Source organism: Panthera onca, chromosome C1, assembly GCF_046562875.1.
Source record: "Panthera onca isolate mPanOnc1 chromosome C1, mPanOnc1 haplotype 2, whole genome shotgun sequence".
NCBI classification, from domain to species: domain Eukaryota; kingdom Metazoa; phylum Chordata; class Mammalia; order Carnivora; family Felidae; genus Panthera; species Panthera onca.
This window is the reverse complement of record NC_138346.1, coordinates 114,825,729-114,839,722: the sequence shown is the minus strand read 5'-3', so window position 1 is coordinate 114,839,722 and position 13,994 is coordinate 114,825,729. Positions and strand designations below refer to the sequence as shown.

At 46.8% G+C, this 13,994-nt stretch overlaps 3 protein-coding genes across 3 annotated transcripts; all 3 read right to left on the bottom strand.

Moving 5' to 3' along the window:
• Positions 1-245: 245 nt before the first annotated feature.
• Positions 246-4,474, bottom strand: LOC144617026 (uncharacterized). Its single transcript, XM_078450563.2, has 2 exons — positions 3,205-4,474; positions 246-3,157 (listed from the first exon to the last, which is right to left on the bottom strand). Exons 1-2 carry the CDS (start codon positions 4,472-4,474, stop codon positions 804-806), a joined length of 3,624 nt encoding a protein of 1,207 aa, XP_078306689.1. The 3' UTR covers positions 246-803.
• LOC144617025 (uncharacterized) lies at positions 4,471-7,879 on the bottom strand. The gene is made up of 3 exons (XM_078450562.2): positions 7,277-7,879; positions 4,577-7,229; positions 4,471-4,493 (listed from the first exon to the last, which is right to left on the bottom strand). Exons 1-3 carry the CDS (start codon positions 7,877-7,879, stop codon positions 4,471-4,473), a joined length of 3,279 nt encoding a protein of 1,092 aa, XP_078306688.2.
• Positions 7,880-7,953: 74 nt separating this feature from the next.
• LOC132670940 (uncharacterized) lies at positions 7,954-11,638 on the bottom strand. The gene is made up of 3 exons (XM_078450561.1): positions 11,501-11,638; positions 8,214-10,697; positions 7,954-8,016 (listed from the first exon to the last, which is right to left on the bottom strand). The coding sequence occupies exons 1-3, from the start codon at positions 11,636-11,638 to the stop codon at positions 7,954-7,956; spliced, it is 2,685 nt and encodes an 894-aa protein (XP_078306687.1).
• Between the last annotated feature and the right edge of the window lie 2,356 nt (positions 11,639-13,994).

Genomic DNA, 13,994 nt, shown 5'->3' with positions numbered 1-13,994 from the left:
TATAAACCATCTCTTCCTATAAATGCTTTGGATAATGATTAGATTGAGGAGAGGACTAGATGTAGTTGAGTTTCACCTTTTCTGGACTCTTTGTTATTGGTGTCTTGATGCTTCACTTACATCTGGGTGTCCAGAGGCAGAAGAACGAAATGTGCATCTGTCCCCGGGACAGGGAGCTGTATTTGTGTTTGTGAGGATAAAAGAGAAGAGAAACCTTACCTTGATGTAAAATTTATTGACAATTTTATGCAATATAGGAGATCATGACAATAAATTCAAAAATAGTAGTATCTAGTTCCAGTGGTGGCACAAAAGATGCAAATATTCTGACTCATCACCTACTATAACATTCTTTGTTCAGAACATGGAATGTGTTACAATATTATTGGAGAAATTTTGGCTCCAAAATCATGTTTCTTAGCTCCCTGGATAGGTTTGTCAGTGGTCAATTAAAATAAAATCTGGAAAGTCCATAATCTGAGTCTGAGAAATTTTTTAAAAATGCTCATTTTATCCTAAAGCACCCAAATGACTTTGTCATATAGTTCTGAATATAGTTCCAAATGCTATTTACTTCTTCCATTTATTGTTTTCTAACCAAAGAGCTTAGTGATTGTGGAGCCTTACAAAAACCTTGCACCAAACAAAAGAAATGAGTACAGTGCTACAGTTAAATAAAAGGACAGCTATATACTCCCCCCCCCCCCCCAAAAGAAAAGATCATGTATCTTAATTCCATGTTGTATGTCTCATTTCTTTTTTGGGTTCTTATTTGAGCTAGTTTGTTTTCTGTTGGTTTCAAATTATTCAAAGTAATAATACCTTTGTTCTTGGACATATTCATAGAGTGGAGTGTTACCTTCTAAGTAAAAGGAACCTGATTCTGTTCTCCCCCTTTTATGGCAACCTCTGGCCTCAGAGTTTCTTGTATGCATGTTGTCCACATCCTGACTATATATACTGATGCTTCCTAACAAACTTGATGTGGGCCCTTGCTTTTGTTTTTCCCCACTCCGTATGGTTTTACTGCTTGATGAATGTCTATACCCATATTTTTCACTTCCTGTAGGGTCTTGTCTATTAAGAGAGTGACTAGAAATGAACCCTTGCCTCCTGCTTCTGCTATCACTTGACTGCTCATAGCTGTCACTTGATTGGTCATGGCTATATACTTGTCTTTCATTGGTGCTGAATCCAGATTGACCCTGGATGTCTACTGATTGTCTATTACTTGATCCTTGTCTTACTAAACTTGTGCTGGATCTTATCTGCTCATGAGAAGATGTATCTCCTAAATGCTCCTGGCTGGATTCATGCATACTTATATTATTGAACTCCGACTGTCTATGAGTAGATCCTGATGATTCATGAATCTGTTTCCCCCAATCTTTGGAATTCCCTTTATTACCACTATGGGATCCCTGCCTAAGAGTTGAACCAGATTTTGAATGGCAATGAGCTGATATAGATTGTCCATGGCTGAATATAGAATGATTGCTTGACTGCCACCTTCCAGATTGAACATGAGTGTCACTTGATGGTTCATGACTTACTACTGAATGCCTGTGACTAGATCCCTGCCTTCTAGTTACACTGGATGCAGACTGATTATGGGAATCAGCTGATTGTCCATGACTTGAACCTTGTCTTTCTGTTATTTCAGTTGCTTTTGATTCTGTATGGTCATAACCAGAAATTAATTGTCCATGTGTAGACACTTGATTGTTTGCAGCTCTCTCTGTTGACCTCAAAGGGCTAGAATTGTGGCTGCTTGTTCTGCTGCCCCCAGAGGGTCCATACCCAGACTGCCCATAATCATATTCAGCACTTCCATAACTGCCATGTTTCCATCCTTGACCTGATCCATGTCTTTGTCTTCCACTAAGCTGTGACTGAGAATGACTTACTCTAGATTGGTGATGACTGCTATGTGAATGCATACTTATGCTATCACTGGTGTGTCTATGAGTATCATGTGACTGTGTATGGCTGGATCCACCTTGTTCTGTTGTGCCAATTCCTAACGGTCCACGAGAAGATGTGGTGTGCCCCTGAGCTGAACCTGAGAATGTAGATTTGTCTCCAACATGTCTATGGGAGGATGCCTGTATTCCTGATCTTCTGGAACTAGGTTGCTTATGAATTGAAGTCTTCCCTTGTTCAATTATGGAACGTTTAGAACTATCTCCTGACTCTTCAGTACTAGAACCATGTCTTCTGGTTGTATTACTAACTGTGTTTTGGGGGATAGAACCAAAATGCCTATGACTAGAAACTGAGTGTCCTTGTGACACACCTGAGTGCCTTTCAGTGTCGCTGGACTCACTCACACTAGATCCCTTTCTTCCAGTCCACCTGGATTCTGCGCTGGTGGCTTGTCCATGACCAGACTGGGCAGGTCCAGTGGTGTCTCCTGTCTGTGGGTGAGTAGTTCCCAGTCTACCTTCATGGGTAGATGTTGACTCACTAAGTTGAGATCCAGCATGACCATGAGGGGACGCTGCGTGTGTCTGTGGGACTCCTGAAGGCCTTCCCCTGTCCCTGGACTCACTGCTCCTAGATCCTGTTCTTCCCGTCCTACTGGATTCTGTCCTGGTGGCCTGTGCATGACCAGACAGTGCATGTCTAGTGGTGTTTACTTGCTGTCCGTGAGTAGTTTCCTGTCTTCCTTCATGGGTGGATCCTGACTCTCCCTGTTGGAATCCAGGGTGGCCATGAGGGGACCCTGCCTGTGTCTGTGGGACTCCTGAGTGCGTTTCCGTGTCACTGGACTCACTGATGCTAGATCCCGTTCTTCGGGCCCTACTGGATTCTGTCCTGGTGGCCTGGCCATGACCAGACTGGGCATGTCTAGTGGAGTCTTCTACCTGTCTGTGAGTTGTTCCCTGTCTCCCTTTCAGTGTGGATCTTGACTCTCCCTGTTGGAATCCAGGGTGGCCATGAGGGGACCCTGCCTGTGTCTGTGGGACTCCTGAGTGCCTTTCACTGTCACTGGACTCACTGACACTGGATTCTCTTCTCCCAGTCCTACTGGATTCTGACCTGGTGGCTTGTCCATGCCCAGACTGCGTATGTCTAGTGGTGTCTCCTGCCTGTCTGTGAGTAGTTCCCTGTCTTCCTTCCTGGGTGGATCCCGACTCTCCATGTTGAGATCCAGCTTGGGCATGAGGGGACTCTGTGTATGTCTGTGGGAGTCCTGAGTGCCTTTCCCTGTCACTCGATTCACTGACACTGGATCTGCTTCTTTGGGTCCTGCTAGATTCTGTCCTGGTGGCCTGTCCAAGACCAGAATGAGCTTGTCTAGTGGTGTCTCCTTGCTGTCTGTGAGTAGTTTCTGGTCTTCCTTCCCGGGTGGATCCCGACTCTCCATGTTGAGATCCAGCATGGCCATGAGGAGACCCTGCCTGTGTCTGTGTGACTCCTGAAGGCCTTCCCCTGTCACTGGACTCACTGCTCCTGGATCCTGTTCTTCCTGTCCTACTGGATTCTGACCTGGTGGCCTGTCCATGACCAGACAGTGCATGTCTAGTGGTGTCTCTTTGCTGTCTTTGAGTAGTACCCTGTCTTCCTTCCCGGGTGGATCCTGACTCTTCATGCTGAGATCCAGCCTGGCCATGAGGGGACTCTGTGTGTGTCTGTGGGAGTCCTGAGTGCCTTTCCCTGTCACTCGATTCACTGACACTGGATCTGCTTCTTTGGGTCCTGCTAGATTCTGTCCTGGTGGCCTGTCCATGACCAGATTGAGGTTGGCTAGTGGTGTCTCCTTGCTGTCTGTGAGTAGTTTCCCATCTTCCTTCATGGGTGGATCCTGACTCCCCCTGTTGGAATCCAGGGTGGCCATGAGGGGACCCTGCCTGTGTCTGTGAGACTCCTGAGTGCCTTTCAGTGTCACTGGACTCACTGACACTGGATTCTCTTCTCCCAGTCCTACTGGATTCTGACCTGGTGGCTTGTCCATGAGTGGACTGGGTATGTCTAGTTGTGTCTCTTGCCTGTCTGTGAGTAGTTCCCTGTCTTCCTTCCCGGGTGGATCCCGACTCTCCATGTTGAGACCCAGCATGGCCATGAGGGGACCCTGCCTGTGTCTGTGGGACTCCTGAGTGCCTTTCACTGTCACTGGACTCACTGACACTGGATTCTGTTCTCCCAGTCCTACTAGATTCTGACCTGGTGGCTTGTCCATGAGTGGACGGGGTATGTCTAGTGGTGTCTCCTGCCTGTCTGTGAGTAGTTCCCTGTCTTCCTTCCCGGGTGGATCCCGACTCTCCATGTTGAGATCCAGCATGGCCATGAGGGGACCCTGTGTGTGTCTGTGGGAGTCCTGAGTGCCTTTCCCTGTCACTTGATTCACTGACACTGGATCTGCTTCTTTGGGTCCTGCTAGCTTCTGTCCTGGTGGCCTGTCCATGACCAGATTGAGGTTGGCTAGTGGTGTCTCCTTGCTGTCTGTGAGTAGTTTCCCATCTTCCTTCATGGGTGGATCCTGACTCTCCCTGTTGGAATCCAGGGTGGCCATGAGGGGACCCTGCCTGTGTCTGTGGGACTCCTGAGTGCCTTTCAGTGTCACTGGACTCACTGACACTGGATTCTCTTCTCCCAGTCCTACTGGATTCTGACCTGGTGGCTTGTCCATGAGTGGACTGGGTATGTGTAGTTGTGTCTCTTGCCTGTCTGTGAGTAGTTCCCTGTCTTCCTTCCCGGGTGGATCCCGACTCTCCATGTTGAGATCCAGCATGGCCATGAGGGGACCCTGTCTGTGTCTGTGGGACTCCTGAGTGCCTTTCACTGTCATTGGACTCACTGACACTGGATTCTGTTCTCCCAGTCCTACTAGATTCTGACCTGGTGGCTTGTCCATGAGTGGACGGGGTATGTCTAGTGGTGTCTCCTGCCTGTCTGTGAGTAGTTCCCTGTCTTCCTTCCCGGGTGGATCCCGACTCTCCATGTTGAGATCCAGCCTGGCCATGAGGGGACCCTGTGTGTGTCTGTGGGAGTCCTGAGTGCCTTTCCCTGTCACTCGATTCACTGGCACTGGATCTGCTTCTTTGGGTCCTGCTAGATTCTGTCCTGGTGGCCTGTCCAAGACCAGAATGAGCTTGTCTAGTGGTGTCTCCTTGCTGTCTGTGAGTAGTTTCTGGTCTTCGCTCCTGGGTGGATCCCGACTTTCCATGTTGATTTCCAGCATGGCCATGAGGTGACCCTGCCTGTGTCTGTGGGACTCCTGAGTGCCTTTCACTGTCACTGGACTCACTGACACTGGATTCTCTTCTCCCAGTCCTTCTGGATTCTGACCTGGTGGCTTGTCCATGAGTGGACTGGGTATGTGTAGTTGTGTCTCTTGCCTGTCTGTGAGTCGTTCCCTGTCTTCCTTCCCGGGTGGATCCCGACTCTCCATGTTGAGATCCAGCATGGCCATGAGGGGACCCTGCCTGTGACTGTGGGACTCCTGAGTGCCTTTCAGTGTCACTGGACTCACTGACACTGGATTCTCTTCTCCCAGTCCTACTGGATTCTGACCTGGTGGCCGTTCCATGACCAGACAGTGCATGTCTAGTGGTGTCTTCTTGCTGTCTGTGAGTAGTTCCCTGTCTTCCTTCACGGGAGGATCCCAACTCTCCATGTTGAGATCTGGCACGGCCATGAGCGGATCCTTTGTTTGTCTGTGGGTCTCCTGAGTGCGTTTCCGTGTCACTGGACTCACTGATGCTAGATCCCGTTCTTCGGGCCCTACTGGATTCTGTCCTGGTGGCCTGGCCATGACCAGACTGGGCATGTCTAGTGGAGTCTCCTACCTGTCTGTGAGTTGTTCCCTGTCTCCCTTTCAGTGTGGATCTTGACTCTCCCTGTTGGAATCCAGGGTGGCCATGAGGGGACCCTGCCTGTGTCTGTGGGACTCCTGAGTGCCTTTCACTGTCACTGGACTCACTGACACTGGATTCTCTTCTCCCAGTCCTTCTGGATTCTGACCTGGTGGCTTGTCCATGAGTGGACTGGGTATGTGTAGTTGTGTCTCTTGCCTGTCTGTGAGTAGTTCCCTGTCTTCCTTCCCGGGTGGATCCCGACTCTCCATGTTGAGATCCAGCATGGCCAGGAGGGGACCCTGCCTGTGACTGTGGGACTCCTGAGTGCCTTTCAGTGTCACTGGACTCACTGACACTGGATTCTCTTCTCCCAGTCCTACTGGATTGTGATCTGGTGGCTTGTCCATGCCCAGACTGGGTATGTCTAGTGGTGTCTCTTGCCTGTCTGTGCGTAGTTCTCTGTCTTCCTTCCTGGGTGGATCCCGACTCTCCATGTTGAGATCCAGCATGGCCATGAGGGGACCCTGCCTGTGTCTGTGGGACTCCTGAGTGCCTTTCACTGTCACTGGACTCACTGACACTGGATTCTCTTCTCCCAGTCCTACTGGATTCTGACCTGGTGGCTTGTCCATGCCCAGACTGGGTGTGTCTAGTGGTGTCTCTTGCCTGTCTGTGCGTAGTTCTCTGTCTTCCTTCCTGGGTGGATCCCGACTCTCCATGTTGAGATCCAGCATGGCCATGAGGGGACCCTGCCTGTGTCTGTGGGACTCCTGAGTGCCTTTCACTGTCACTGGACTCACTGACACTGGATTCTCTTCTCCCAGTCCTACTGGATTCTGACCTGGTGGCTTGTCCATGAGTGGACTGGGTATGTGTAGTTGTGTCTCTTGCCTGTCTGTGTGTAGTTCCCTGTCTTCCTTCCCGGGTGGATCCCGACTCTCCATGTTGAGATCCAGCCTGGCCATGAGGGGACTCTGTGTGTGTCTGTGGGAGTCCTGAGTGCCTTTCCCTGTCACTCGATTCACTGACACTGGATCTGCTTCTTTGGGTCCTGCTAGATTCTGTCCTGGTGGCCTGTCCAAGACCAGAATGAGCTTGTCTAGTGGTGTCTCCTTGCTGTCTGTGAGTAGTTTCTGGTCTTCCTTCCCGGGTGGATCCCAACTCTCCATGTTGAAATCCAGCATGGCCATGAGGGGACCCTGACTGTGTCTGTGGGACTCCTGAGTGCCTTTCACTGTCACTGGACTCACTGACACTGGATTCTCTTCTCCAAGTCCTACTGGATTCTGACCTGGTGGCTTGTCCATGAGTGGACTGGGTATGTGTAGTTGTGTCTCTTGCCTGTCTGTGAGTAGTTCCTTGTCTTCCTTCCCGGGTGGATCCCGACTCTCCATGTTGAGATCCAGCATGGCCATGAGGGGACCATGCCTGTGTCTGTGGGACTCCTGAAGGCCTTCCCCTGTCACTGGACTCACTGCTCCTAGATCCTTTTCTTCCTGTCCTACTGGATTCTGTCCTGGTGGCCTGGCCATGACCAGATTGAGGTTGGCTAGTGGTGTCTCCTTGCTGTGTGTGAGTAGTTTCCCATCTTCCTTCGTGGGTGGAACCTGACTCTCCCTGTTGGAATCCAGGGTGGCCATGAGGGGACCCTGCCTGTGACTGTGGGACTCCTGAGTGCCTTTTACTGTCATTGGACTCACTGACACTGGATTCTCTTCTCCCAGTCCTACTGGATTCTGTCCTGGTGGCTTGTCCATGCCCAGACTGCATATGTCTAGTGGTGTCTCCTGCCTGTCTGTGAGTAGTTCTCTGTCTTCCTTCCTGGGTGGATCTCGACTCTCCATGTTGAGATCCAGCATGGCCATGAGGGGACCCTGTCTGTGTCTGTGGGACTCCTGAAAGCCTTCCCCTGTCACTGGACTCACTGCTGCTAGATCCCGTTTTTCGGGTCCTACTGGATTCTGTCCTGGTGACCTGTCCATGGCCAGAACGGGCATGTCTTTTGTTGTCTCCTGCCTGTCTGTGAGTAGATCTTTCATTTTTACCTGTGGGAATTCCTCCTGATTTTTCATGGTCATTTTCATAATGCTCCCAGGTAGTTGCTGAATATGTCTCCCATTTATCTGTCTGGGCTTGACTGTCATTTTTGTGGTTATGTTTCGTGTCCTGTGGTGTAGAAGTTCTTCTTTCCTGACTTGATCCTTGCCTTTGTTGCCTATGTCCATGAATGCTGTCGTGATCTTCAGTCTCTTTTGCTGTTATACTGTGTCTCTTGCTTCTCTCATTATCCCTTTGAGTAGTTTTCTTTGGGCCTGTTTCTCTTATCTGAGTGTGGGCTGAATCTGATATGGGTCTTCCATGTTTTGGACCCTCTTTTCCTGAACTAGTGTGAGAGCTTTCTTTTCCCCTTACCCTAGATTCATGTTGTTCATATCCAGAAGATTCCCCTGAGCTAAACCCATGTTGATCATAAGTAGAAGACTGATTTGTGCTATCATGTTGATCAGGGTTAGAGGACTTTCCTGAGCAGGATCCTTGGCCAAAATTGGAGGATTGCACTGAAGTGGAACAATGTTGACCACAGCTAGACTGATCTGATCTAGACTTATGTTGTCCAAAGCCCGAAGAATGACCTGAGCCAGTCCCAAAGCTAGGGGACTGATGTGAGCTAGATCCATGTCCAGAGCCCGAGGATTGACCTGTCCCAGACCCATGTTGTCCAGAGCTAGAAAATGGACCTGCACCAGACCCTTGTTGTTCAAAGGCAGAGGACTGACTTGAGCCAGACCCATGTTGACCAAAGCCAGAGGATTGGCCTGAGCCAGACCCATGCTGTCCAAAACTAGAGGAATGACCTGAGCCAGACCCATATTGGCCAAAGCCAGAAGACTGACCTGAGCTGGATCCGTGTTGTCCATAGCCAGAGGTCTGACCTGAACCAGACCCATGCTGGCCAAAGCCAGAGGACTGTCTTGAGCTAGACCCATGTTGTCCAAAACTAGAGGACTGACCTGAGCCAGACCCATGTTGTCTAAAGCCAGAGGACTGGCTTGAGCCAGAGCCATGTTGTCCACAACCAGAGGACTGTCCTGAGCCAGAGCCATGTTGTCCAAAACTAGAGGACTGACCTGAGCCAGACCCATATTGTTCAAAACCAGAGGACTGACCTGAGCCAGACTCATGTTGTCCAAAGCCAGAGGACTGGCTTGAGCCAGACCCGTGCTGGCCAAAGCCAGAGGACTGGCCTGAACCAGAGCCATGTTGTCCAAAACCAGAGGACTGACCTGAGCCAGACCCATATTGTTCAAAACCAGAGGACTGACCTGAGCCAGACTCATGTTGTCCAAAGCCAGAGGATTGGCTTGAGCCAGACCCATGTTGGCCAAAACCAGAGGATTGACCTGAGCCAAACCCATGTTGGCCAAAACCAGAGGATTGACCTGAGCCAGACCCATGTTGGCCAAAGCTGGAGGACTGACTTGATCCAGACCCATACTGACCAAAGCCAGAGGACTGACCTGAGCTGGATCCATGCTGGCCAAAGCCAGAGGGTGGTCCTGAACTAGACCCATGCTGACCAAAGCCAGAGGATTGTCCTGAGCTTGACCCATGTTGTCCAAAACCAGAGGATTGACCTGATCCTGACCCATGTTGTCCAAAGCCAGAGGTCTGACATGAGCCAGACCCGTGTTGTCCAAAGCCAGAGGACTGGCATGAGCCAGAGCCATGTCCAAAGCCAGAGGACTGACATGAGCCAGATCCATGTTGTCCACATTTAGAAAATTCTTTTGAACCAGACCCTTTTTGATGAGAGTTTGAAAAGTGTCCACAAGAACCAGATCCATGTTGACCATAACTAGAAGACTGACTTGTTCCAGACCCATATTGTTCACAGCAAGAGGACTGACTTGAACCTGTTCTCTGTTGTCTTCCACAGTTCTGTGTCTGACCACATGCTCTAGATCTGTATCCTCTTTGACTAGAAGACTGACTACAGAAGCTAGGCTCATGTTGACCACATCCAGAGGACTGACCTCCCGAGATACATCCACGATCTTGTCTTCCACTACTTCCTGATTGATAACCTGACTGAGTGCAGCTAGATTGATTTCCTTGCCCTCCAAATCTACCTTCCTGACAGGAACTAGAAGTATTTTGTGGACTTCCACACCCACCCGAATTGCTGGAACCACATCCATAGCTTTGTCTTCCACTGTCTTCTGAACCTTTAGAGCTAGACCCAAGCTTTTGTCCTCCACTATTTCTTGACTGAGTAGAGTTTGATTCATGCCCACCAGCATCCAGTCTATGTGACAGACCACCATGACTTTTCCTCCTCTCACTCTTTGACCCAGATCCAGATTCTGATTCATATTCCTTCCCAGATTCCCTGGTGGGGCTAACATGTGACTTGTTTCTTCTATCCCCCAGCTCTCCAGACCTGGAACCATGTCTTTCTTTGTCACTATTCCACGAGTGACCAGACCCATGGTGTCTTTTCTCAGATTTCTCTTGGTTCTCTGAGCTAGATAAACCACCTTGCCTTCCCAGCCTCCTGGAATTTGACCCATGTCTGTGTTTCACACTTCGCCTCAAGCCCTCAGAACCATAACCATACTCCTCTCCCTCCCTCCAATTTGAATGCCTGTAACCTGATTTCTGTCCTGGTGCGTCTTCTTCATCCTCTTCTGTTTCACTTTCTTCCTTATGGTGTCGGTGACCACGCCTATGCTTCTTTGACCCTGAAGCTTTGCAGTATTCTTTGCTGAGAACCTTGTTGCAGGCCATAGCCAGCTTGAATACCATCAGAAGAAACTCAGTAAAGTCCAGTCTTCGGTCATGATCTCGATCTAGCATGTGCATGATGACATCCACTGTGTCTGGATCATCTGGGTTCTGTATACAAGTGACATACCAAAGGAGCTGGTCAGCTTAGCCCACATAGTCAGCTAAAATATTCAAGTAGAAAAAAATAAAATAAAATATTCAAACAGAGCTGTGGAATTGTGGATGTTTGACAATAGGTATTTTTAATCCAGTCAAGGGTTACTTTAAGCTAAAGCAGCCTAATAATTATGATTCAGCAGGTGAGAAGAGGTAATAGAAAAGAACTATTGGGTTCTCCAACAGAATACAATTTAAGGACCTAAGGTAGGGGACTAGGTACTCAGGTATATACAAGAAGCAATTGAATAAATCAAGTTTAGTACCTGGTATATTTTAGTTTTTCATAAATTTTAAATATTACATGCTAATATACTCTTTGTTAGAATCTATAATTTTAAAGTTATTAGCTAAGTCCTTCCCAAGTAAATGGGAAAAAAATGCTTGTTTTTTGTTTATAATTTTTAGTAATTCTGGCTACTTAGTCAGATCTCCTTGTAGACATTTCCCTCTTTATACTTTTTCTTCTTTTAACTCATATTTTAGCACAAATTTATTTTCTGTTATTTTTCATAAGGGGAGACGTGGGAGCATGAAAAAGTCTGAAGGTCTATATGGTGGGGGTAAACAGGAAAATGAGGGAAAAAATCACCGTTATAAAAATAAATTCTGCTCCAACAGACTCTCTGATGTGCCCAAGAAGTACCACTCATAGTTTGCCCAAAGACTACTGAGACTGTGCAATTTTTAGCTACTCTTTGGTCACATAACAGAGAATGGATAGGACCCTAGCAATCTTGGTAGATGGTTCTCACCTTCAGAATTGGACGGAACTCTTTCTCTAGAAGTTCCTTTAGCTCATCCTTGCTGAGTGTGCCACACTCCCCATCTTGGTTGGTATATTTGTAGAAAACATCAATGACTGTGACAACACTTCTTAAGAGGTCGGTCATCTTCTTGCAAGTTTAAGTGTACCTGAAGATAAAAGAAACAAAAGACCCTATTATTCATTTTGTTTTTTAAAAAATTTATAAGTAATTCTAACTTTAATAATAATCATTCTAGTTTTTCAAGTCTCTTACACTTGACAAATACAACAAATAAGGAAGGGTTGAGGATCTGTCAACACAGTAATAACTAACTTTGTTAACTTTGAGTTACTTTGCTAAGATTGTCATGGCATGTTACTGGCTGAACTGGGATAAGCACTCAGATCTCCATATCCTGGGTGGATATATTCCTTACATAATGTCTCTACACTTTGTGTACTTTGGTGTTCTGAGTGTTGTCCTGGAGCTTCTAAAGTTTCCAGAACCACTCAGATGTATTGTCCCCGTCTCTCTGGTTAGTTTCACTGGTTCTCTTGAGTTAAAAGTGACAGACCTTCTATCATACCTACTTCTCCTCTGGCCACCAGAAGCTAAACAGGACTACTAAGGCCTTCAGCAAATAGAAAATGGTGCTACAGAAGCATGAGATAGCCCTTATCAGAGCTCAGGTACTATCCTAATCTCAGCCTTGACCAAACACTGTGCTTTTTGCAGTAACCAGAAAGAAAGACTCAGCAATGCAGGCAGTGGTTTGACTAGTAGATGATTTGATCTTGGAGACCCAAGGACTTACATTAAACAGGGAAGGGACTCTACACCAGGGCTGACCTCCGCCCTATTTGAGCTGGGCAATCCAGAAAAAAAATGTCATGCAAAAGACTGGGAAGAGAGTGTGGAATGGCCTAGAAGAAGGCAAATTTCTTGCATTATTCATCTTGACAACAACAGATTTATTCTAAAAAGACCCCAGGATAAAGTAAACTAATCAAAAAATTAAAAGAAAAGAAAAAGAGACAAAAATGAAAAGGCCAAATATATATTAACTCTGGCTTAGCTCTTACTCCTGGATTTCTGCTGTGGATAACAATCAACCAAATATTCATCAGTATAGCTGGATGAATTTTCTCTCACCTGGTTCACCAAAGGAACACGTAGGATAAAGCTTGATGCAGCTTGCAGGGTGACCAGTGGATTGAGATAGTGGCCCTTATATAGCTAAAAATGTGTGGGTGCTGCCCTCTGTGGGATGGACTGATTCATTTCTAATCAAATCTAACCCCTCCTTTGTCCATGTTTATCTTCCTACTTCTTCGCATTCTTATCTTTGATATGATTGCAGAAAGGATGGTGCTGGCCCAGCTTTCAGTATGAGGACATGTTACAGAACACTTTTTTTAGCGTCATGCACTTGTGAAAAACAGACTGTGTTTTAGAGGACTTGTGTGGTTCATTCCCTTTATCTAGTACCCACAATAAATAGCAATGTGTAAGATACTTGGCGGGTGTGCAGTAAATGTATATTCACTTGAAAATGAATATAGGCCATTAGGCTTACCTAATTCATACCTTTTTGCATTAATAATACCTACCATTTATTGAGTTTACTATGTGCTAGATATTGTGCTGAATACTTTTTATGTATCATTTTATTTGATCTTTATAACATTTCTATGATATTTTATTGTTCATTCCAAGAGCAATCATTCAGGGAGCATGAGTCCTCTTCAAGGTCACACAGCCTGTAGGTGGAGGAACCAGGGTTTGGGCCTGTAGCTACCTTATAACCATTCTCTTAACCATTATGCTGGCTTACTTTTGTGTATCTATCACATACACCTATTATATGGAAAATGATGCACTGTTTTAGGAGCGTCAGGCCTACCCAAGCAAGCACAAAAAATATGAAAGAGTGATATAAGAAGTGCTGCCAGCCAGGAAGACAAGAAACATATTCTCTGGCTCCCCGAAGGCTCTTTTCTAAGCTATAAAAGTTATGTTAATATGCTATACACAAAAGTAATGTTTCAAGAACTATTCACGGACAAATCTAGAATGAGTTTTCTTCTTGGGATATTTTTCTAGCATCCTGCTATCCATTGGTTATTTGGCAGCTTTGGGCCTAGACCTTTGGGAGAATATCATTTGTATACATAGTCTATCAAATATAATACTTTAGGGAAGTGAAAATAATCAGAAAGTTGTGTTAGGCATGGAGAGGCAGCTTTTCTGCACTTTGTCAGCACGTGATGCTGATGCTTCTGCTTCATGCTGCTGCTGCTAAAGACAGCAGCTACATGTGCTAGCTTTACATACTTACCTATTTATTCTTTACAGTAACTCCACCATTCTCATTTTACAGATAAGGAAAGCACAGAGAAATTTAATAATTTGTCCAAAATCACAGCTAGTAAGTGGCAGCACTGGGATAGAAACCCATGCTGTCCAGTGTGAAAGCTGGGTGCTTAACCACATCTGTACC

Excerpts from the sequence above, each read along its gene's own strand:
- LOC144617026 (XM_078450563.2), bottom strand. The coding sequence starts at position 4,474 with ATGAAGGAAGATGGGAAACTACTCACAGACAGCAAGGAGACACCACTA. Across the intron at positions 3,158-3,204 it reads GAATCGAGTGACAGGGAAAG|CTGGATCTCAACATGGAGAG; the intron begins GCACTCAGGACT and ends CTCATGCCCAAG.
- LOC144617025 (XM_078450562.2), bottom strand. The coding sequence starts at position 7,879 with ATGACCATGAAAAATCAGGAGGAATTCCCACAGGTAAAAATGAAAGAT. Across the intron at positions 7,230-7,276 it reads AAGAAAAGGATCTAGGAGCA|GCATGGTCCCCTCATGGCCA; the intron begins GTGAGTCCAGTG and ends CCACAGACACAG. Across the intron at positions 4,494-4,576 it reads GAGAAGAGAATCCAGTGTCA|GGAGAGTCAGGATCCACCCA; the intron begins GTGAGTCCAGTG and ends GGATTCCAACAG.
- LOC132670940 (XM_078450561.1), bottom strand. The coding sequence starts at position 11,638 with ATGACCGACCTCTTAAGAAGTGTTGTCACAGTCATTGATGTTTTCTAC. Across the intron at positions 10,698-11,500 it reads AGTTCCGTCCAATTCTGAAG|AACCCAGATGATCCAGACAC; the intron begins GTGAGAACCATC and ends ACTTGTATACAG. Across the intron at positions 8,017-8,213 it reads ATGAACAACATGAATCTAGG|GCAACAAAGGCAAGGATCAA; the intron begins GTAAGGGGAAAA and ends TCATGGACATAG.